Here is a 22,944-nt window from a genome sequence, read left to right on the forward strand (position 1 = left end):
AGGGATCAGCAAGAGGGATGTTGTTGCTCATCAGAGGGAGTGAGGAACAGCCAAGTCTGGCCACAGGTGGGGGACACCTTGGGGGGACCCCTGAGCACCCTGAGTGTGGGGATGGGTGACGAGGTGGCGTTGGGTCACAGGTTGGACTGGATGATCTTGGAGGTCTTTTCCAACCCGGTTGTTCCTGTGATTCTGTGACTCTCTGTCTGTGGTTCTGTGACTGTCCCTGTGTCCGTGACTGTATCTCTGTGTCTGTGTCTCTCTGTCTCTGTGTCTGTCTCTGTTTCCCTGTGTCTGCGTGTCTGTCCCTGTGTCTCTGTCTCTCTGTCCCTGTGTCCCCGTGTCCCTGTATCTGTCCCTGTGTCTTTGTCTCTCTGTCCCTGTATCTGTCCTGTCTGTCCCTGTGTCTCTGTCTCTCTGTCCCTGTGTCTGTCCGTCTGTGTCTGTCCCTGTGTCTGTCCGTCTGTGTCTCTGTCTCTCTGTCCCTGTGTCCCTGTCCCTGTGTCTGTCTCCGTGTCTCTGTCTCTGTCTCTCTGTCCCTGTGTCCCTGTGTCCCTGTGTCCCTGTGTCTGTCCCTGTGTCTGTCCCCGTGTCTCTGTCTCTGTCCCCGTCTCTGTCTCTCTGTCCCTGTGTCCCTGTCCCTGTGTCTCTGTGTCTGTCCCCGTGTCTCTGTCTCTCTGTCCCTGTCCCTGTCTCTCTGTCCCTGTGTCTGTCCCCGTGTCTCTGTCTCTCTGTCTCTCTGTCCCTGTGTCTGTCCCTGTGTCTGTCCCTGTGTCTGTCCCCGTGTCTCTGTCTCTCTGTCCCTGTGTCCCTGTCCCCGTGTCTCTGTCCCTGTGTCCCCGTGTCTCTGTCTCTCTGTCTCTGTGTCTGTCCCCGTGTCTGTCCCCGTGTCTCTCCGACTCCGCGGTGCCGTGTGCCGGGTGGGCCCCACCGCGCGGCGTGGCCGCTTTAAGCCGCGCGCGGTGCCGGGGCGGGGCGCGCGCGGCGGTGACGTCAGGCGGCCGCCCGGCCCCGGGCCCCTCACGCCGCCCGGGCCCAGCCCCGGCCCCGCGCCCGCGATGCCGCGGGTCTACATCGGCCGCCTCAGCTACCAGGCGCGGGAGCGGGACGTGGAGCGCTTCTTCAAGGGCTACGGCAAGATCCTCGAGGTGGACCTCAAGAACGGGTGAGCGCGGGCGCCCGGCCCGGCCGCGAGGGGTGTGAGGGGGGCACGGGCCGCTGAGTGTCGGGGTGATGGTGTGTGGGGGGCAGGGGGTGGGGGGGTTACGGCGGGTGGGCTCGCCCGTTTTGAGGGGGGCGTGAGGCCTGGGGTCCTTCTGGGGGGTGGCAGAGCGGCTGGGCCTGCGTTTGGGGAGGGGGCAGGACGGGTGGGCTCCCTCGTTGTGGGGGGGCAGGACCCTGGGTTCCCCCTGCGAGAGGGGGCAGGACGCCCGGGTCTTTACTGGGGAGTGGGACAGGACAGCTGGTTTACTCCTTCTGGGGGGGGCGTGAGGCCTGGGCCTCTTTTGGGGAGGAAAGGCCCCCAGGATCTTTTCTGGGGAAGGGGATAGGACGCCCGTGTTTCCATGGCAACTGGGAGGCAGGAGGCCTGGGTTCCACCCCGTACCCGGGCCTTTCCTGGCCGAACGGGACTCTTGGGCAGGTCCCTTTTGGGGGGTGGAGGCGGGAGGGCTGGGCCTGTGTTTGAGGAGGGGGCAGGACCCCTGGGTTCCTCTTTTGAAGAGGGGCAGGACGGACGGGTTGTCCCTTTTGCGAGGGGGCTGTTTTGGGGCGGGACAGGATGCTTAGGTTTCCCATATGGGGGAGGGACGGGACGCCTCTGTTTCGATGGCAGCTAGGAGGCAGGAGGCCTGGGTTGTCCTTTGGGGAGGGGGGACACGATGCCTGGGCCTTTATTACAGGGAGCAGGACTCTTGGGCTTCCTGTTTTATGGGGGGCAAGACACCTGGGCCTCTGTTGGAGGGCTCCCCCTTTCTGGGGCCCAGGACGGCTGAGCCTCTGTGGGGACTGGAGGAAGGTGCCTGAGCTCCCCTTTGGGTGGGGGTGAGGGGGTCAGGACCCCTGGGTTCCCCCATTTTGGAGGGGGCAGGACCTCTGTGTTCCCCGTTTTTTGGAGGGAGTAGGACCTCTGGGTTCCCCCATTTTGGAGGGGGCAGGACGTCTGTGTTCCCTGTTTTTTGTGGGGCAGGACCCCTGGATTCCCCCTTTTGGGAAGGGGCAGGACTCCTGGGTTCCCTCTTTTTTGGGGGACAGGACTCCTGGGTTCCCTCTTTTATGGGGGGCAGGACTCCTGGGTTCCTTCTTTTTTGAGGGGACAGGACTCCTGGGTTCCCCTTTTTTGTGGGGACAGGACCCCTGGGTTTCTGTGACAACTGGGGTGCAGGATATCTGGGTTCCCACCTCAGTTACTGGGGGAGGGGGCAGGTCATCTGTGTCCTGTCCCCTTCTGTAGAGAGGGGGTGTCACCCCAGGGGTCCCCCCCAGGCCTCTCCGCACCCCAGGATGAGCTCCCAAGGGTGAGCCAGGATAACACACCCCAAAAAAGAACCCCATCGTTTTGGGGGAGTGCAGAGCTGCTCCCAGACCCCCAGGCTGCCGGGGGGGTGGGTGGGATGTGTCCTGCCCTGTCCCCAAATCCCCCAAACCCGCTGTACCTGTGTGTTCTCACCTGTGCTGTTCCAGCAGCTGAGCCCCCACTGCTGCTCCAGGGGTTGGATCCTGCTCTGACTTCCCGAGACATTCGAGTGTGGATTTTCCAAGGGAAAGCAAATTGCTATTTTTGGTGGTTTTCTTCCCCAACACTCAAAACCTCACAAGTGTTGGAGCCTTTGCTTCTTCCAAGAAACACAAGTTGAAGTCTTGCTTAGCAAGGCTGAGTGGAACATGGATTTTATTGTTATATAGCCAGGAGATCCAGGTATTAATTCCACCTTGGAAGTGGAGAACAGGAATTTCTTGTATAACTTAGTCCTTGAGCATTAAAATAAAAGAGGCCCATTAAGTTTTAATGCTGGTTGTGCTGCAGGCTGACATTTAACAGGTTCAGAAGATGAATAAAACCCATTATTAAAGCAAACAAGTGTTCACGTGTCAGTGTTTTAACCCACACAGCCTCAGGTAACGTTGAAGATTAGCTGGAGTATCCAAGTGTGCTGTTTTCCAGTCCCACTGTGTATCCTTGGAAGTGGGTTTTGGGGTGGTCAGTGTTCCTGTTGCTGAGTAATCCTCCAAATTCAATATTTCTGTTTCACAGATGTTGGGGGGGGTAAAAAAGCCAACTAAACTTTGTTAGCAGATGTAGAACTGCTGATGTGGCAGAGGGACTTGTCTTCCTGCTTTTATTGGAAAACATCTGCTGAGGACCAGCCTGAGGATCCCAGCCCAGCATTTAGGAACAGGGAGGTGCTGTGGGGACAGGAGCTGATTTAGGGCTGTGATATCTTATGTGTAAACAGTAACTGGTAGAGAGGGGAGGAGGGCACAGCCTGCCCGTATCCAAAATCCAGGTGCTCTCTATGGGATACACTTTATTCCAGAGCTGGAGTCTGTTTTGTAGCTTCCCTTGGGGAAGGCAGAGTTCAAAAGCTGCAAAAGAAGGGAAGGAGAAGAGGAAATTTAAGACAATGTAATTGAGTTGCCTTCACCTTGCTGTTTGCTGCTTCAGCTGTGGCTTAGCCAGAGCCCAGCCTGCATTTCTGGAATTAACTCAACAACTTAATTCCTTTTTTAGTTTAACATTCTTAAGTTCTTTCACAGATTTGGAGGTAAATTCCTTGACAAAAAATGGTACCTGAGCAATCAGACTGTGTGTCTGTTCTTGGGACAGCCCTGAGCCTTCCTCCACAGCTTATTTTTAGTAGTGCTTAGCAAGTGATTAAAAACTCCTGCACAGTGTTTGACTGGAGACATTCCTGCAGTTGCTTCTGGAAATTTGGGAGCTCTCCTTGGTGGATCAGCTGCTGGGTGTTTGAGCAGCTAAACTGGAACGCTGGAGCGAGGGGATGGAATGCAATGTGATACCACAGAGTCCTAAAAGCTTAGCTGGGGCTCACTAATCGTAATTTAAGCTTGCAGTTCAATGGCTTAAAGCAATTATTACCTGAGGGAAGGATGGGGAAATGAAAATGTGGCTCCTGTAGGATTCTCTGTTCCAAATTGCAGTGTTTAATGTGTGCTCTTTATTTGCATATTCTCTTTTCCCACTCAGAGCTGCACTGACAGCCAGAGCTCTGTGTGTGTAATGAGTGTGTATGAAGTGACCAGAAAATTGGACTTTTCAGCCTGTTTTTTATTGTCTAAAATACACTAAAAGCTCCCTGTGATGCCTCTAGGAACTGCAAACTTTCAATCATGAAGAAACCAATCTTCAGTCTTGCTAAAAAATAGTTCTACTCGTGTGTTTACCCACCTGCATCACCCTGAGCAGCTTTGGAGAATTCATGGCTATTTTTTGAGGCTGTAACTTCTGTGTTATTTAAATGTTTCAAGGGCCCTGAAGATGCTTTTCCTTGGTAACATCCCAAAGATGCTTTTCCTTGGTAACATCCCAAAGATGCTTTTCCTTGGTAACATCCCAAAGATGCTTTTCCTTGGTAACATCCTGCTCCTGGCCCTGGCCTTGGCTACAGGGCAGCTCGAACAGGGAGCCCCAGTGGGTCCTGAGCTGTTGATAAGTTAATTTTCAGGAGTGTTTTTTAGGGCTGGACACATCCCATTCTTTATTCCAAGCGAAGCTGAAGGCAGGAGTCAGTTTTTCCTGCGTTTCCTCCTCTGTGTCTGCTCATGCTGGGGCTGTTTGACCCGACCTCGCTCATCCAGAGCTGCGGGAAGAGCAGTGGGGGTTTTGGAGACATCTGTCCGTGTGGAGCAAGTGTGTGATGGGAAATTGGGGAAGCTGCCAAACCATCAGCTTGTTTGGGGAGAGGTGAGCAGGTCTCTCTTTGCTGGGAAGCTGCAAAGCAGCTGCTGAATCCACCCTGCAGCCGCAGGTCAAGCTCCAATGGATTGCAACCCCCGCAGAACTTCAGGGATTTCCAAAGGGAACAGCACGTGAAACTTGGGCTTTTGAGCTCCACCACATCTCCAGCTGTTCATGAGTAGTGGGAAAAACTTGGCACTTAGGGAGTGCTTGGGCTGTGTGCTGGTCCTGGCGTGGAGAGAAGGGCACAGAGCCAGCAGGGAGAATCCTCTTCCAAAGGCACGCGGGCAGGGAAGCAGCTGGAAGGAGGAGAAAGATGAGGACTTGCCTTTTATTTCAGGTATTCAGCAATTTTAGAAAAATCACATTTTGCCTTTCACTTCAGATTTTAAAAGAAACAAAGCCCCACCTTTTGGGAGGTTCAGTCTGTTGGAATTGCTCGGGGTGAGGACATTCTCCAGGAGCTCTTTCTGATCCGTGAGCAGAAAATGGTGTGGTTTCACGGGAGCTGAAGTAAATTGCACTGACGTTTTTAGTAAGTAGCTTTATGCCACATATGAAGTGGAATAGCAGACATTAGGAAGCAGATTTAAAAGCTGGCGTGGAGCAGCAGGTTCTGATGGCTGGGTCAGCAGTGGTGGCTCTCTGTGGATCCCATCTTAGCAGGTGATTAAGGAGAAGTGATTTCAGAAGCTGCTGGTAGACTCAGCTCTGATAAACAGCCCTCTGGTGCTTTTTGTCCTCTTCCCCTGACCCACTGGGATAATGGGAAACACAATGCTGGGATTTAAATGGGAGTTTAATTCTTGCCAGATTAGAAATGGGCAGATGGGGTTTGGCTTCATCTGCTGTGGATTTGCTCTGTGACCATGAACAGGTCACCAGGTTGTCCCTGAGCCCCTGTACAGGATGGACATGGTTTGTGCTGGCCTTGGCAGGTTGGACTCAATGATCTTAGAGGGCTTTTCCAACCTGAACAGTTCTGTAACTGTGAGTTTGTTCAGTGTGTGGGGTAAAGCTCACTTTTAATGGCTGGGGTTTTTAAATCCTACCTTTAAAAAGCAAAATCACACCCCGAATTTCATTGAGCATTATTCCATAATAGTCATCTCTTGCCAACATAAACGAATTCAACAATTACACTTCACATAGTTATCATTTTGTTGATGAAGAATCACCTTCAGTTCAATTCAGCAACTGTTTCACTTCTGTAAAACATGTATTTATAAACGAATAGATGTGTTTTCAAGCCTGCCTGTTTCTCTCTCCCTGTTTTTGGAGGTTTGTTAATTTTTTTCCATTTTTTCAAGGCTCAAAGCTTTGAACCCTCAGGTACCCTCAGGAGGCTCCTGTGCAGGACAGCACACCCAGGGCTCTGTTTTTGATCCCACATCCCTGCAGTTCAGTTCTCCACAGTGATTCCCTTTCCTTCCCTTTCCATAGGTATGGCTTTGTGGAGTTTGATGACCTGAGAGATGCAGATGATGCAGTTTATGAGCTGAATGGGAAGGATCTGTGTGGGGAGAGAGTGATCGTGGAGCACGCCCGGGGCCCACGCCGGGACAGCAGTTACGGTTCAGGACGCAGTAAGCACTTGTGCCTTTGTATCCCTGCCTTATTTTAAATAAAACATCGTCTTATTCCTTTCTTTAAAAAGTAATCTAAAAAGAAAATGATACAAAGTTGTTCTGTAACTGTAAATGTAACTGTTGATCTGAATATTTCTTAACTTGTTTGTATTAAACTATTTTAATTGATAACTTAATAAACGCAGTTTCTCGTACCATTTTTATTATTATTATTATTATCATTTCATTGAACTATTTTGAATGGTTTATTTGCAATGTGCTGTTTAACATAGATTTAACAAAGACCTCAATGTTTTAATTGAAAGAGTCCTTTGAGGCTAAGATGACTGCCCGTTCCATTTGCTGACCTTGGGGTACCTTTCCATGAGTGGCTCTTTGACCTTTGTGGCCCTTGGCTGACCAAAAAAAAAAAGGAAGCCATGTGACGACGGCAACCTTTTCCCATTAGACCTGGGTGGTGAGGATCCCAAGGGTTAGAGACAGATGAGATTAATCTGAAATAGGTGCCTGAAAAGCTTTATTCATGTCAGATATTCAGAAAGCCTTTAAGCAATGTAAGTAACATTAGTCAACTGGTTTAATTCGTTTTTTTTTCTTTCAAACTGTTTTAAAGATAATGTTAAATTTAATTGCATGTTAATCGTAGCCTAATCATAACTCTGTGCTTTGCTTAATTGTAGTAAAACATCCTTAACATGCTTTGGGTCTTTGTAACCTTTCTGAGGGGGGGTGAGTTTAGCCTGGAGGGTGGGTGGGGCTGGGCTGCCTTCGGGAGCAGGCGGGGCAGGACAGGCGTTGTGGGGGGGCGAGGAGGCTCCTTTTCCCTGGTTGAAGTTGTGTCTGTCACCTCCTAAAGGTGGATATGGTTATAGAAGAAGCGGAAGAGATAAGTACGGTCCCCCGACCCGTACAGAATACAGATTGATTGTGGAAAATTTGTCAAGCCGCTGCAGTTGGCAGGATCTGAAGGTATGGGGCCCTTTCCTCACCCTCTCTCTCTGTTCAAGAGCACAAAGGGGAAAAGCTTCAGCGAGGCAAAGTGCCCAACACCTGGGCTTTGCTCCCAGCTCCCGTGCTCCTGTGCACAGCAGGAGATCTGGGGAGTAACACACACCTTAAATCGATACAGCAGCGTATTTGCATATGTGAAAGCACTAATGAGAGCTTGGGAGTTGCACCTGCAGGCTTGGTGGCACTGGAGAGTGGGAGAATAACTTCTGCCATTAACATCACGTACAGCTGTGGTTTATCTTCTCTTAAACCCTGTCAAAACAGGCTTGAATCACACCAGGGGTAGGATTCAGTAGAGATGGAGGAGTTTGCCCTTGTCACTTTGGATTTAACCCATCAACTTGTAAGGTGCTAGAGCTGTTTGAACCAATAGCATCATTCCTGCACAGGCTCTGTTAGCAATTTCCACACCATTTAAAGCCGTTTGAAGGAAAGGTTCAGGGAAAAGATGCTTCCAGAAGGAGCAATCAAGCAAAACATCTGCCAAAAGCTGTTATTTCTGAAGTGCAAAGGAGTGGAGGGTGATTCTCAGCAGTGGAAGTGTTGGGTGACACTGTGGAGCCCGTGGTGCCTCTGAGTGCGCTGGAGGTGACGTGTTGACTTGTGATTATCCCCCTCATGGATTCAGGGAGCAGGACAGGGAGCAGGATTTCAATAGTGTTTCCTTATCAACCTGAGCAGCAATGGTTAAACCCACTTGTTCTTACAGGAACACTTTCTTTTATGGTTCTCTTTTAAGGATGTGTAAAATTTGTTCTAAACAAACTTTGACGTAGTAGAAACTGGTCTGTAATTGAATGTAACACTAGTTCAGGTATGTATGGAGATGCTGCCAATGCCTTTGTTGTTAATGCTTCATCAGTAGCTTGTCTTTGCTTCTGGTATTCAAAATTGTAAGTAGAGCATGGCATGATTAATCCTCCAGTGGATGCATTGCTGCTTTTTTGGGAATAGCTTCCATTTTAGTGTACTTAAGATGGGAGAAGCTGGGCTGAAAACAGACCAAACCAGAGCTCTGTGCTGTGTTTCCACTGCAGCCAAAATTCCACAGGGGTGAAGGATGGCCTGGCCTGGTGGCTTGATTGAAGTGGGGCAGAATGGCCCTCCCTGATAAACAGAGGGGGTTAGGAATTGAAACAGAGAAACTGGGAAGCATGGAGTGGGAAAATGGGTTGAGCTTTGACTTCTGTGGGGATTCTTCCAGCAGAATGAGCTGGGTTGCCGAGGTGGAGGACAAAGGGAGGTTTGCTTGCCTATGGGCTTCTTGCCTCTTCATATTCAACCTTTATTCCCTTTCCCAATTACATTTGGAAACATGATTTAGAGAGTGAGCATTTTATTTCTTTAATCGCTTCTGTAATTTGAGACTTAGAGTCCAGAGCATATTTGATATTAGACTGGAGATGGGAGACCTTCAATTATCGTTCGGCTCAAAACTACCAGCCCCACCCTGGTTCTAATGACACCCACTCTGTGAAATCAGAGCATGTTATTTGGCACTGCAAATGCTGTTTGGTTCAAAGCCTTGCTGACATCCCAGTGAATAGAAGAGGCTCAGGGAGCATCGTTACAGAGATGAGCCTGGAAGCCTGGCTCTGGATTCGAGGCGATGGTGATTCTGTCCTCTTCCCCTAGGATTATATGCGTCAGGCAGGGGAGGTGACATATGCAGATGCACACAAAGGAAGGAAAAATGAAGGTGTGATTGAGTTCAAATCCTATTCTGACATGAAAAGAGCCCTTGAAAAGCTGGACGGGACAGAAGTAAATGGCAGAAAGATTAGATTAGTGGAAGACAGACCTGGATCGAGACGGCGCCGCTCCTACTCCAGAAGCCGAAGCCATTCAAGGTACGTCGATAATGTGTATCAGGAGGAGGCTTTTGGGTTCCAAACCACCTTGGAAGTGTTCAGAGTTCTCAATAAATCTAGTTTTTGAGAATGAGCAAGGGCAGTGAGGGCTCATTCAGAGGTGTCTCCCGTGGGGGATGTGTGGACCTGCTCTCTGAACACCTGTGACTGTCCTCCCCAACATCTCAGTCCTCAGTGCCTGGCAGGAGCAGCTGGTGGCCGGTGGAGCTGAGCACACAGAATGGAACAGAAGGTGCTTTTAACACTTCAGCTCTGAACACTCTGTTCTGCTCCAAGCACCAGGACTAACAGTTCTTTCTCAGCTTGGAAACCTCCACCTGTTCGCTGTTCCTCAGAGATTTGCTGCTTTCCTTGTCTGACCAAGAGCTGCTTCAGCAGCACCAAGTGTTCTTCCCTTTCCATTCTGGGGTAGAACTTGTCGCAAGAAAACTCAGGCAAACCTTTACTTGTTCCTAGAAGAAGTTGGTTATGAAATCGAGGCCTAAAGTCAAAGCTTTATCCCAGTGTCTCACCACATTCAAACTGTGATTTGACTGGGAAGGTGATCATCCCTTAAATAAACTGGCATATTTTCTTCCAGATCAGCACCCTGCTCACTGCCAGACATGGCAGCAGGGAGGAGAGGTGGGAGAAGGGTGCTCTGAGTTTGTGACTGTTGTGTAACTCTCTGAAAGGTGCTCTAACCCCTGGGGATTTTCCCCCAGGGCTCACAAGCTAACACGGAGCTGCTTCCTTGTGTTCCAGGTCTCGCTCTCGAAGCAGACACTCCCATAAGAGCAGGAGCCGCAGTGCCAGCAGCAGCCGCTCCAAGAGCAGATCCAGATCCAGGTATGTCTTTGTCCCAGGAGAACTGGGGACTCCCACTTAAATAAGAAGCATCATCCCAAATCTGCAGCAGGAGCGCTGTTTGTTTTTCTTTTCCCTCCCATTCTCTGCACAGTTTCAGTGCTGCTCAAACCCACAACTGTCTGTTGCCTTTGCATTTCCAGGTCTGTGTCCCGTTCCAGAAGCAAGAGCCGTAGTCGAAGCAAGAGCCGTAGCAGAGGCCAAAAAGAGAAAAGCAGGACTCCGAGTAAGGAGGATAAAAGTAGGAGCCGCAGCAGGAGTGCAGAGAAATCCCGGAACAAAAGCAAGGATAAATCTGAGGGCGCTCTCCACAACAGCGAGGAGAAGGCCAAGAGCAGGAGCCCCAGCAAGGAAAAGAGCAGGAGCAGGAGTGGGAGTAAGGACAGGGGAGAGGCAAGGGAGAGCATGAGGAGCAGGAGCAAGGAGAAGAGTAGAAGCAAAGACAGGGAGAAGAGCATTAGCAAGGCTAGAAGCAGGAGCAAGAGCAGGGACGAGAGTAGGAGCAGGAGCCACAGCAAGGATAAAAGGAAAAGTAGGAAGAGGAGCAGGGATGACAGCAGAAGTAGAAGCAGGAGCCGCAGCAAGAGTGAGAAGAGCAGGAGGCGCAGCAAGAGAGACAAAGCCAGCAGCAAGAAGAAAAGGAAGGACAGCCACGAGCGGTCCAGGTCAGGCTCCAAGGAAAAGGAGCATCTCAAAGGCGAGTCTGACAAGAAGGAGGCCAAAGGCGAGGGGGAGGATGCGGTGTCCCGCTCCAGGTCTAGGTCCATTTCCAAGTCCAAACCAAATGTCAAATCAGATTCTCGTTCCAGGTCTAAATCTGTTTCAAAGCCGAGGTCCCGGTCCAAGTCCAGGTCTAGGTCAGCCTCTAGGTCCCGCTCCCGGTCACGGTCGAGGTCCCGCTCCAGATCCTAACCTTGCTGCAGCCCCACTTGGAATGGTTGGAAGAGTCTTTTGTACATGTTTAGTAGCTGTAACCAAGTGATTGGAGTAGAAACCCTGTCGATGCTGTATATTTTTAACAACCCCGATGGTCCGTCTGTCATTAACTGCAGCGCTCCCTCCCTGCACTGCTCCCTGGCGTGAGGCTGCTCCGCTCCTTTTCTCCCCAACAGAGAGGTTCTCTTTAAATATAACTCTTCCTAGAGCCCCCACATTGCCCTGTTTTCCAGAAAGAGCCTTGCAGGGAATGAGCACTGCGCCCTGGTGGGTTTATGGGATTGCAGTGAGGACTGATGGTAGGTATGACAACTTCAGCAGTCTTTGCCCTCGAATTGATGCCCTTTGATGTCTGCCATTTAGTGAAAGTGCTAAGTCTTAAGTTTCATACTACTTTTGTTCCATATTTTTTGGACTTACAAAGTTGTGAATAGCACAGTCAAAAGGAAAAAAAAAATAGAGGTACTTGCAGTAATCTATAGGGAAAAGAAGTATAGTTCCATATTCTGGTATTGTGACAATATCTTTGTTTTATATTAAATTTTTTTATTTTATTTTTTCCCTGTCTTGCAAAGTACAGTGATTCCTGTTTCCATGAAATTTGAATAAAGACTATTTTTGCTTGATGACATTTGGTGGTGGTTCCATGACGCGTTGGGATTGTCAGCGTTTTCTATTGACCAGTGAAAGCCTGAATTTGCAAAGAGTCACTCACAGAGAAAGAGCTCTTGGCTCAGAAATCCTTCATATTCTGTAGCTCATCAGTTCAGTGTTTTCCCCTTTCACACTGTTGGCTTTTCTTCCCATGCCCTGGGGAAAGGAAGGGCAGAGACCCATGATCCTTTCACAGGTGTTTTCCTGGCACAGGCAGCAGGAGAAGGCGGAGCTGTCCCAGCTGTTTAATTCTTGTTGTCCTTTGATCTCGTGATCCCTGACCGTGCATCTGGAATTTCAGTCAGGAGCTGTGACTCTCTGAATGGGGAGGTGTCAGTGTGACCCAGGTGGGAGGAGGATGTTGTGGGCTTTGATAACATGCACCAGTATCAGCCTGGCTTTGCCTTGCTGTCCCCCCAAAAGGCAGGAGAACTGTAGCTTGGGGATTTCCAGCCAGGGATGGAAGGATCAGGTTGTGTCTGGCCCTTTCCTGGGAATGAGCTGCTGCACAGAAACCCCCTCTGCTCCGAATCCACAGGGTCCAGACTGGCTCTGCCATCAGACTGGAATTCCCCAGCACTCGCTTTCCCAGTCCAGCTTCTCCAGGTACACCCTGACTGACTGGGAGTTTAGACTTGGAGTCTCTTCTCAGCATGTTTTCCGGGAGCTTTTCCTAATAAAATTTGAGGGGAACCTTTATAAAAGAAAAAGCTCAGGATGTGCTTCTGAGGAAACACTGGAGGGGGGGCTGTTCCACTGGTGTGTCCCCAGAATCCCTGGGAATGTGGGGAGGAGGGAGGACAGCTTTTAGCAGGAGTTCTGTAGATGTTCCTGAATAAGATCCCAAATTTAGATTTGGGGCCTTCCCAAATTGCTCAGACTGAGCTTCCCCCGAGCTCTTCCCTTGCACGGGATGGCTTGGAACGACGAAGTGTCATTCCCAGCCTCCTGTCCTGAAAGACAAAAGGCAAAAAACCTATTTTGTGAGTTCTTGGGCTGGAATAAGAAGGTTAGTTACGGCTTCCTCCACAGCTTTCCTTTAGCAAATTCCAAACTGCTCACAAAACTGATGGCAGAGGCTCTCTCAGCGAGATGCTGGACTTCGTAGGTGCAACTCATTCCGTATAATTTGATCATTTGGAACTTGTCCTGCCATATTAAAAAGATGAAAGGCCGATAGATCATCAGAGTTGCTTTCAACACCAAATATTTCCCCAGACTTTAAGAGGGGTCAGGGCTTGGCGAGTGGCTCCGACTTTATCAAATGTCAAATTACCACGGCAGCATGAGAAAGCTCTGTGGAAGTGATATTTAATTTCTTTAGAAGGAAAAGCCTTTTCCAGCTATATATATTTAGTGCTTTAACATCTTAGGCTTTCATAATGACATTTTTTAATCCTTTTTGCTGCTTAATCTTAGTACAGAAGCAAACCAGGCGAGGCAAGATGTTTGCTAATGGGGGATAATTAATGGAAAAATAGCTTTTAAGAAAATCTGCAAATGATAAAGTCCAGGCAGAGACTTCACAAGAGTGACTCTGGCTGCCAGGGCTGCTCCTAAAGACTGAGCTGGGTTTTAGTGAGTCCTCTGGGAGGAACATCCCTTCCCTAAATACCTGAGGACAGGCCTCTGGAGGTATGTGGAAAATCTGTCACTGTGTGCAGTGACAGGAGGGAAACCCAAAAATCCTTCAGGAGCGAGCACCTGGAGCGATGGTGATTCCTGGGAGTGCAGTGCAGGGTTTGGATACTCCCTTTGCAGGAGTACTGGTGATTTACTACGTGGAGTAGAGGCTCTGCTGCATCATTTCATGTTTTTTTCTGTCTCATGAGCGTCACTGAGCGAGTCTCCCCCACTAATTTCACAAAAAAGTGGAGTTTTTGCATGAAAACCTCTGGCTCACGTGGCTCACTGGTGTGGGCACTTGGCCTTTCCCAGCCTCGAGCTGCTGCAATCCCAGTGCTGGCACCACAGGCTCCTGAAACCAGGGATTTACCTGGCAGCAGGTGTGAAGCCAGGGCAAGAATGGCAATAATTTAAAATATTAACAATAATTATTATCATGTATAGCCCAAGAGGAAGATCAGTGGAACATCTGCCATAGTTCTGCAATATTCCAAAGTAATATTTCTGTTTGAATAATTAAATACAAAGTGAGAAGTCAGCTTCAGGCTGGAAATATCTACCCAAATGCACTGAAAAACAGCCCCGAAATCTGATTTAGGGTTGGGGTACCCATCTCATGGGGCAAACCTCATTTATTATCTCCCCAAAATCCCGTTCCACTGAAGCTGTCACAGCTCAGGGCCCCCTCGTGCTCCTTCCTTGCTCACCGTGGCAAAAACACCCGACACATCGTTAACAAAATCCCACCCCCCCGTCTTTTATTGCTCCAAAATTCAAATACAAAGGGTAATAACATTCCCAGGTGAGAAGAAAAACAAGTGTAACAAATGCAGAGGAGAGGGGGGCAATATTTTCTATTCTTCGTGGGTGTGTCCAGCACAGTCCCGACCTGCTGGATGTGATTTACAGCTCCACTTTCCAAACCTCCCGAACTTCCCAGATTTCCATCTCAGCCACGAATGTGCCCTAATGCCCACGGTTCTGCCCAGACTTCATCTGGCTCAGGGAGCAGCACCAGGGATGGGGCTGTGCCCCCAGACCCACATCTGCCCCCTCCAAGCGCTCCCAGTGCCCCACACGTGCTGGTGGGTCTGTCCCAGTGTCAGCCACATCCCAGTCTCATTCCCACCCCTGTGCCTGCCTGTCCCAGATCATTCCCATCTCACTCCCTGCCTGTCCCAGTAACCTCCTGTCCCAGTACCTGCCCATCCCAGCGCCAGCCCCGTCCCAGTGCCTGTCTCTGATGATCCCTATTCCAGTGCCAGCTCTGCTCCAGTACCTGCCCGTCCAAGTGCCAGCCCTACTCCAGTTCATCCCTGTCCCAATGATTTCATGCCCAGCCCTGTCCCAGTTTCATCCCCATCCCAGTGCCAGTCCCATCCCAGCCCCATCACAATCCCAGTTCCCCCCATCCCAGTGCCAGTCCCATCCCAATTCCCCCATCCCAGTGCCAGTCCCACCCCCGTTCCCCTCCCATCCCAGTTCCCCCATCCCATTCTCCCTATCCCAGTTCCATCCCATTCCATCCCAGTTCCCCCATCCCAGTGCCAGTCCCATCCCAGTTCCCCCATCCCATTCTCCTAATCCCAGTTCCATCCCCTCCCATCCCAGTTCCCCCATCCCATTCTCCCTATCCCAGTTCCATCCCATTCCATCCCAGTTCCCCCATCCCAGTGCCAGTCCCACGCCAATTCCCCCATCCCCGTGCCAGTCCCATCCCAGTTCCCCCACCCCATTCTCCCTATCCCAGTTCCATCCCCTCCCATCCCAGTTCCCCCATCCCATTCTCCCTATCCCAGTTCCATCCCCTCCCATCCCAGTTCCCCGATCCCATTCTCCCTATCCCAGTTCCATCCCATTCCATCCCAGTTCCCCCCTATCCCATTCCCCCCCCCCCATCCCTCTCCCCATCGCACCCAGCGCCGCCTCCCCGCGGTGCCGGGGCTGTTCCCGTTCCCGTTCCCAGCGCATGCGCTCCCCGCCCGGCGGGCCCGGGGGGCTCCAGCGCTGCCGGAGCTGCACCGCGAGGAGGCCCCGGAGCGGCGGCGGCGGCGGGGCCGGGCCGGGACCGGCCGGTGAGTGCGGGGGGCCCGCGGGGCCCGGGGGGCGCCGCCATCTTGGGGGGGGGGGCGAAGGGGGGACGCCGCGAGGGGAAATGGCGGCGCCGCCGCCTCAGGGCTCGCTCAGCCCGCGGCCCCGCGGGGCGCGGAGAGAGCCCTCAAACCCCCCGCAAACCCCCCCCCAAACCGAGCGAAAAACGCGGGTTTAAGTTTAATAAAATAAATCGTAAAATGCCCACGCTTTCTGGGGTTTGGTTTTGCCCGGGTTTTTTGGCGCAAAAAGCGGTGGGGGGGGGAAGGCGGTGGGGAAAATCGGGGTTATCGCGGCGCTGGTGAAACTTCCTCGGGAGTGTGACAACTCCGAAGTACTAACAAATATATAAATCCAGCGCGGTAGAAAGAGTTCTTGTAGACTTTCCTCCACCCAAACCCCAGAAACATTTAAGTTGGAAGAGATTTTACATGGAGAAAAAAAAAAAGGCCGAAACAACATCAAACTTTCTGGCAGCGGATCCGAAGAGTAGAACTAATGGAACCGGGATTTTGCGAGCGGAGGGAAAAGTCGGTGGCGAATAAACAGAGGGATAAATATAATCCTCCAAAAGTATCGACCGTCTGCAGGTTGGGATCGGTGCGGGACAATCTGGGGGATGTTTGGGGTCAGGAGAAAGGGATTTGGGACAGTTTGATGGACTCCTGGTGCCACAAGGAGGCGGATTAGATTTTCAATGTGAAAACATTCGATTTATTCAATTACCGCCCTGACAAGTTTATAAAGGAACAAAACCAAACGCACATGGGCCTGTAATTGGGATTAAGGGATAAAGAGCTCTGATATTTTGTGCCAAGTTGTAAAAGATCTTTCTGGTTTGTGGGGTTTTTTTTAATATATAATAAAACAGAAGTAAAAGAAGGGAAAAACGGGTATTTGGTGCTTCGAACTTTTTTTCCCACACAGCAATTAGGAACAGTCCATCATGGTCTCGTCGGTGGTTTGCTTCCCACTTTATGATCCGTAATCTATTTAAATTCCATATTTTTGAGGATGGGAACAGTCTTTTCCTCAGCGAGTCTTCCCGCTTGGCAATGTAAGATATGTAATAATGATTAATAGGAGTCCCCGGGGTACTTTGCTGGATTGTAGTCTTATAAAGTAATTACAGATGCAATTAAAACAGAGGACATTTTTGGCCTCTGTGCACAGATTTTGCCCTAAAATTGATTGCGCCTCACACTGCAAATAATCCCATTAAAGCTGAACGCGTGTGAAATGAATTGTAATTCCTGGTGGGTGCCGGGGTGGAAATGGAGCTGAATTGGAGCTGCTTGAGGACAACTGGGTGCAACTGTGGGCAGGTTGTACAGGGCCAGCTCTGTTTATTCCTGGCCAGAGTTAATTTATGTTGTCTTTGGGGGTTTTATTGCCATTATGAGGGTGAGTTGTTACAGCCAGATGTGCCCTGCAGACCATTCCTGACCCGCTGACCCCTGAGGGGCCATTTTCCTTGCCCCAGCCATGCTGTTTGTCTGCAGTTTTTACCACCAATTCTCTATTTACTCAAATTTTAAGGCTTTAGGTTGATTATGAAAAATAGCATCTACAATTTATTTAAAGCAGCATCTGCAATTTTGCTTTATAACGTGCTTAAAATTTTGTTGGTTTATCTGCAGGAGAAGGTTTCACTCTCCCTTATCTCACTTATATTTTCATGCAAAGCTTTTAGTCTAAACACTTCTGCATTTAACCATATATTCCATTGGTGGTGGGAGATATAAATTTGAGGGTGAAGCCTCGGTATAAACACCTTGTCCTTTTCAATGTGAGTGCTGATATTTTTTGGGAGGTGAGATGTGCAGCGACACTGGGACATGGGATCAGATTCCTTTAGGGTGATGACGGACATCATGGACTCATGGAATATCCTGAGCTGCAAGGGACCCGCAAGGATCATCGGGTCCAACACGGGACATACCAAGAATCCCACCATGAGTGTTGCCAGAGACATGGTGATGAGGGTGTGGAATGTCCATGTGCCAGTCCATGCCTCACCTCTGCACAGTAAAGCACTTTGGAGGCTTAAATCCCATTTTATTTTTATTATTATTATCAGAGTTGCATAGTTTGAATATCAGGAAAAAACATGGTTAGACTGGGTCAAAACCAGACTGACTCAGAGAACTGGTTACTCTGGACCTTTACAGTCTTTCTCTGAAATAATAAGGTTCCTGAGTTGCAGTGTTGGTTTTTCTCCCCCCCCCCCCAAACACTGTTCCCTTTCTCCCATAGTTTATATAATTTTTAATCTATTTCAACCTTTTCTCAAGCCCTCCATGTGTGCTGCTTGGGCGGAGGAGCAGGAAGAAGGTGGCAAAGTGGGATGAAAACTTGGATTAGAAACTGGGGGGAAAATGAGCAACTATCTCCTTGTTAAGGACAGCTCTGACACGTGGAATCAATTAGCAGCCAAAGCAAACGAGTTCCCTCCAAACCCCATTTCTCCTAATTATCAGCACTCGCTGTGCTCCACAGGTGAGGTGTGAGGGCAGATGTGCTTTGCTGAATTTGGCAGATTACTTTCCAGAGAATGCTTCAACTTATTGGTAAAATATTTCCCTCCCCGAGGAATTGGTGTTTTATTACCAGGTTTAGCATCTTGTGGCTCATCTCCTGTTTGTTTTGTGGTTTGTTTTTTTTTTTAATTTCTGATTGAATCCAGTGAAGTGATGGGATAAATGCAGGGTAGAGCTAAGCAAACAGGTAGATGTCGTGTTCATGAATCACACAGGATTTGTTTTGACAACCCTATTTATGCTGTAGCTTTTAAACCTTTTGAAAGGCTGAGAGAACTGGGATTGTTCAGCCTGGAGAAGAGAAGTTTGAGGGTGACCTAATTGCAGCCTTCCAGAGCCTGGAGAGGGCCTGCAAGAAAGATGGAGAGAGATTTTTTAAGGGCCTGGACTGACAGGATAAAGGGGAATGGCTTCCCACTGACAGAGGGCAGCTTAGAGGGGATATTGGGAAGGAATTCTTCCTGTGAGGATGGGGAGGCCCTGGCACAGGTTGCCTAGAGAAGCTGTGGCTGCCCCTGGAATCCCTGGAAGTGTCCAAGGCCAGGTTGGACGGGGCTTGGAGCAACCTGGGCTGGTGGAAGGTGTCCCTGCCCATGGCAGGGGGTGGCACTGGATGAGTTTTAAGATCCCATCCAAACCAACCCATTCCAGGATTCCATGATTCTACTTTGGAAACCAAGAGAGAGCAGCTTATGGGCTATGATGGGTTTGGACTTAATACTGGGCTGAGCTGCTGGTTTGGGGTAAACTCCCAGTGTTGCTGTCTGATCTTAGGAACTGACTGAGGTCGCATTGCCACTGTGTCTGTCTCCCAGCACACCATAATTCCTGTATTAGCATGTGCTTAGGGCAGGCTTGGAAGGGCTGTGCTGTGACAAATCAACAGCACTGCAAACTCCTGAAAACCAAAGGAGTTTATCTTGCAGCCCAGTGGCAGAACTGACAGAACGTGTTTGCTTGTCCTCAGCAGCCCGTCCCACCCCAAAGGCATCCCTCTCCATTCTTAGACCTTTCAATATTTTGAGCAGTATTTTCCTTGATTTGTCATTACAAAAATTAGTAGGAGGTGCAGTGGGTGGATCTCGGGATTCCTCAGTTCTGAATTTTATCTCTTTTCCCCCTTCACTGACACGGGCAGTGAAAGCACTTTAAGCCTCATCACGCCATTAAATGCTTGCCAGTGGCTACTGACACTTGAGGCATCGGCACAATTCCCCATTGCAGGCTCTGAAAGTTCATTTCAGTCCCTGACTGATGAGGTTTTTTTGGGTGATGGTATTAGTTCAGCCTTGCAAAATGTCACTTGCCCGAGGTGAGCGGAAGGTTCTGATGGGTGAGTAAAGAATCATCAGTCACCGTCACAGCAAAGGTGGTTGTGTCTGAGCTGGGAAGTGCTGGAAGCAGCTCCTGAGACCAGATTTGTTCTGCTGCAAGAAGCCATGAGGGGTTTTTCGTGTGTTTCTGTTTAAATTGCAGTTCTGTCCCTCACTCGTGTCACAGCAGTGCCTGGCAGATGTGACACGTCGGGTGGCAGCCGCTGCTGCCGGAGCTCACGGGACACTGGGGATGCACAGAGCTCCCAGTGCCAGCTCTGAGTGCTCTGAGGAAAAGACCAGCTTTGCCCAGTGCCCCTCTCTGTTTTGGGGAAGGCAGTTTCTTTGTAAGTCGGTTTTTCCCAGAACAGCCCAGGATCAGGTGGTTCTCTCCATTGCCAGCTGCTTCTCACATGGAATTTTGCCTCCTGGTCCGTGGAAGCTCAGCCAGAAGGGCTGCAAACTTCGTGTTATTACTTGATTTACAGTCTTTGGGTTTATTGCACCGTTGTGTTTCTCACATTTACCCTCACAGAGAGACACTGAAATCCTCGTGTCATCGGAAATCAACCTGGTAGTGCCTGAAATGGGATTTCTGTTGGAATGTTTGTCTTCCCATTAGTTCCGATGGTGTTCAGAGAAATAGAGTGAACCCCCATCCACCCATTTATCTCACTGTTTGTTTGTTTGTGTGAATTTGTACCTTTTTTCTTTCTTTATTTTTGGTCTCCTAACCAGGGCAAGGTGGATGTTAAAAGCCAAAGCTGGTTTTCTGCAGGAATGATGAAGCGTTTTCCCAAGGCTGCACTGGCTCAGGGGCAGAAATGAGATCAAAAACCTGAGTATTCCTGACCTCTGCCTGTGAATTCCCTGTCTAAAGATAAAGCACAGAGGTCTGGGTGGGAGCATATTAATTAAGCCCCATTATCTCTGCCAACCTGGCAGTCATTTATCATTTCATAAATCAGAATCTGCAGCTCGGGACTGAACGACTCATCTCAGTTTTGTTGTATCTTCGTTTGCCTTAATGTCTCTGAGCCTTAAAATGTTAAAAATGAAAAGAAATTGGGACAAATGAGGAACGTTTGGGCCTGACTGTGGCTCCTCAAAATGTTTCAGGTTAGTTTCTGGTCTCTCTCTTAATTGCACCATTTGCTTCCTTTTATTGTATTATCTGATTTTATTGTAGATTTTACTGATAGGGAGCATATAAGAAAAGTAATTACTTTATTATATTTTCCTATGGGTCGTAGTGGATTTATAAAATACAGCAATGAAGAAGACTCGTTATTGTATCAAGTCTTCTCTGGTTAAGTTCAAGATTCTATTCTGCATTGTGATTTTTGACAGTTCTGCAGTGTGAAGTAAATCCTCCAACTTTCTAGACTGGATTGGTACCTCACCTGGTAACAACATACAAGTGAGAAACGAGGACACAGGACATGAGTGGCCACCAAGCCTGTGGCAGCACAGAATATTTGCAATATATTCTACAGTTTGCAACTAGAAATTGTGCAGAGAAAAGACTTTGTTTTAAACAACTGGCCTGGCATTACCAAGGAAGTGGTGAAATGTTAGTAATGTTTCTGAAAGCCTGGTGGTATTCCCCCTCTCCTTCTAATTTCTTGCTCAATTGATTTCTACAGGCAGGAAGTGTTTTAAGTGATTGTTTTCTGCTAATAGAAGTTATGGGCCTGATCTCCCTGATTCTCAGAAATGTCCACCCAAAATACTCAGAAAACAAAGCCCAGTAAATTCAATCCAGCATGAGAAAGACATTTCCTCTGGAAGATGAATTTTCTCAGGCTGTGGGGTTGAGTCTTTACGTTCTGTTCCCATCGGTGGTTGGTTTCTGCAGTTTTTGGCAGCTCTATCTTATGTGTTCATGGTACAACGACAGCTCTGGTGTGAATCACAACCAGGGTCTGATGGCCACAGACATGGGGTTCAGTGTTAGGGGGTGAATGTGTGTGGAGTGGTTCCCAAATGACCTTCAGCTGTTCCCTTCCATTGTGCTCCCGATGGCTGGAAACGAAGACACGGAATTGCCCTGAAAGCTGCAATTCTCAGTCTTGGGGAGGAAAAGATCAATTTGAAGTGAAATAAATTGGACTTGAAGGGGCTCGAGAGCTCTGAAAAATCAGATTGTTGGTACCACATCAGGCATTCAGAACCAGACCCCCCACCTTCTGCAGGTGTTGATAATCTTCCTCTTCCCCTTCTCCTTCTCCTCCTCCATGGAATTGGATCCACTGACTCCTTTGGATTATTATTTTGCTAACTTTTTCCCTGTATTTAACCCAAATCATTACCCTCCTGCTCCTTAAACATCTGAAGTGTTTTGCCTCTTAACCAGCAGTAACGTTCCTTCGCAGAAACAGCTTCTCTTTTATTGATTCCTCATAATAGCAGAGAATCAGCAAAGCACCACATTATTTATTAGACTGAAAGGCACCAAGAAACATTGTGTTGTTTTATATTAAATGACCAGGTATAAGAGCCCTGATTACCTCTGTTGATGGGTCTGGTAGGAATGTCCAGCTGGAACACAGTAACTGGCTGCCCAAGGAGCCACTTTAAGATGCCAAATACTTATTTTTTGTTTTTGCTGTTTAATCCTTTTTACCCCCCTCTCTTCCTGCTCTGTTCCATTTCTTGCGTGCACGATGAAATATCTTTTTCCTTAATTCGTTTCAAAATTATCTCAGGAAGGACAGATTATTTCTGTGGGATTGTGTGGATTTTATATTAGCAAATCTGCTCTGTTGTGTAAAGGAAGATGCAGTGCTGACAGTAACAGTTGTGCAGTTCCAGAATTTAGGAATGAGGGATATTGTCTTGAAGAACGTCAGGATGAAACTGTAGGTTGCCTCCATGATCAGCCAGGCCTCAGATCAGAGACTGTTAATAAAGATTCTGGTTGGTTTTTTGATGTTAATTTATATGTGTTTTGGGGCTGGACTTGCCCAGCTCACCTGGCTGGGGTTACATCATCAGGTTATTGCAGGAGGAAGCACCAGCCTCTGCCTCTGCTGGTTTGGGCAGAATCAGAACTGTTGATTCATGTGCAGGAGTGTCACTATCCCAAAAATTACCCTGCTCCTGCATGGTGACACTGGCTCCTGGACAAGCTCTACTCCAGAACAGCACGTGGAGCTCTGGATCTGCTCCTTCCACTGACCCTCTGCCCATGGTACTGAGCTATCCCAGTCATCCCATCCCTGGGATGTGCACTGGGATGCTGCTGCTCTCCTGGTGATTGAGGGGAGTGAATCCTCCAGGAAACTGAGTCCCCTTAGAATTCTTGTTCCTTCAAACCAGGTTGTTTCTCTCTGTGCTGAAATGAAAATGGTGTTCTGTCTCTTCAGGGCTGCAGAGGAGGAAGTGAGTGAGCCTTCTAGAAGCAAGTCCAGCGTCTTTGAAGCTTTAAGAAATACAGGCTTTAGATAAAGAAGAGGAAAGAGGAGGAAGAACGTTTGGGATAAGGCTTTGATAGGGTGCTGGAGGCAGGATCCCAAGCCCAGGAAGCAGGCAGGAGTAGGAGGAGGA

General features: G+C 49.1%; 2 protein-coding genes across 6 annotated transcripts in view; both read left to right on the forward strand.

Annotated features, from left to right (window-relative positions):
• The first annotated feature begins 992 nt into the window (after window positions 1-992).
• SRSF4 (serine and arginine rich splicing factor 4) lies at window positions 993-11,802 on the forward strand. Of its 2 annotated transcripts, XM_027714642.1 has the most exons (6): window positions 993-1,165; window positions 6,362-6,504; window positions 7,364-7,476; window positions 9,154-9,368; window positions 10,134-10,217; window positions 10,379-11,802. In XM_027714642.1, the coding sequence occupies exons 1-6, from the start codon at window positions 1,059-1,061 to the stop codon at window positions 11,145-11,147; spliced, it is 1,431 nt and encodes a 476-aa protein (XP_027570443.1). In that variant the 5' UTR covers window positions 993-1,058; the 3' UTR covers window positions 11,148-11,802. The 2 variants fall into 2 exon arrangements, with proteins under 2 accessions (XP_027570443.1, XP_039245860.1); XM_039389926.1 differs by lacking the exons at window positions 993-1,165; window positions 6,362-6,504 and adding an exon at window positions 6,869-7,061.
• Window positions 11,803-15,394: 3,592 nt separating this feature from the next.
• The window catches only part of LOC113984566 (lethal(3)malignant brain tumor-like protein 3), a 40,994-nt gene continuing 33,444 nt past the window's right edge, over window positions 15,395-22,944 (forward strand). For 3 of the 4 annotated variants that reach the window (XM_027714650.2, XM_027714652.2, XM_027714651.2), the window contains exon 1: window positions 15,395-15,526. In XM_027714650.2, coding sequence (XP_027570451.2) covers window positions 15,421-15,526 — 106 coding nt within the window. In that variant the 5' untranslated portion in view covers window positions 15,395-15,420. The remainder of the gene's footprint in view (window positions 15,527-22,944) is intronic. The other variant, XM_039389925.1, reaches the window with a different exon arrangement.

This window comes from Pipra filicauda, unplaced genomic scaffold (assembly GCF_003945595.2).
Source record: "Pipra filicauda isolate LSUMZ 115617 unplaced genomic scaffold, ASM394559v2 scaffold78_size3787270_pilon, whole genome shotgun sequence".
NCBI classification, from domain to species: Eukaryota; Metazoa; Chordata; class Aves; order Passeriformes; family Pipridae; genus Pipra; species Pipra filicauda.

Excerpts from the sequence above, each read along its gene's own strand:
- SRSF4 (XM_027714642.1), top strand. The coding sequence starts at position 1,059 with ATGCCGCGGGTCTACATCGGCCGCCTCAGCTACCAGGCGCGGGAGCGG. Across the intron at positions 6,505-7,363 it reads CAGTTACGGTTCAGGACGCA|GTGGATATGGTTATAGAAGA; the intron begins GTAAGCACTTGT and ends CACCTCCTAAAG. Across the intron at positions 10,218-10,378 it reads AAGAGCAGATCCAGATCCAG|GTCTGTGTCCCGTTCCAGAA; the intron begins GTATGTCTTTGT and ends TTGCATTTCCAG.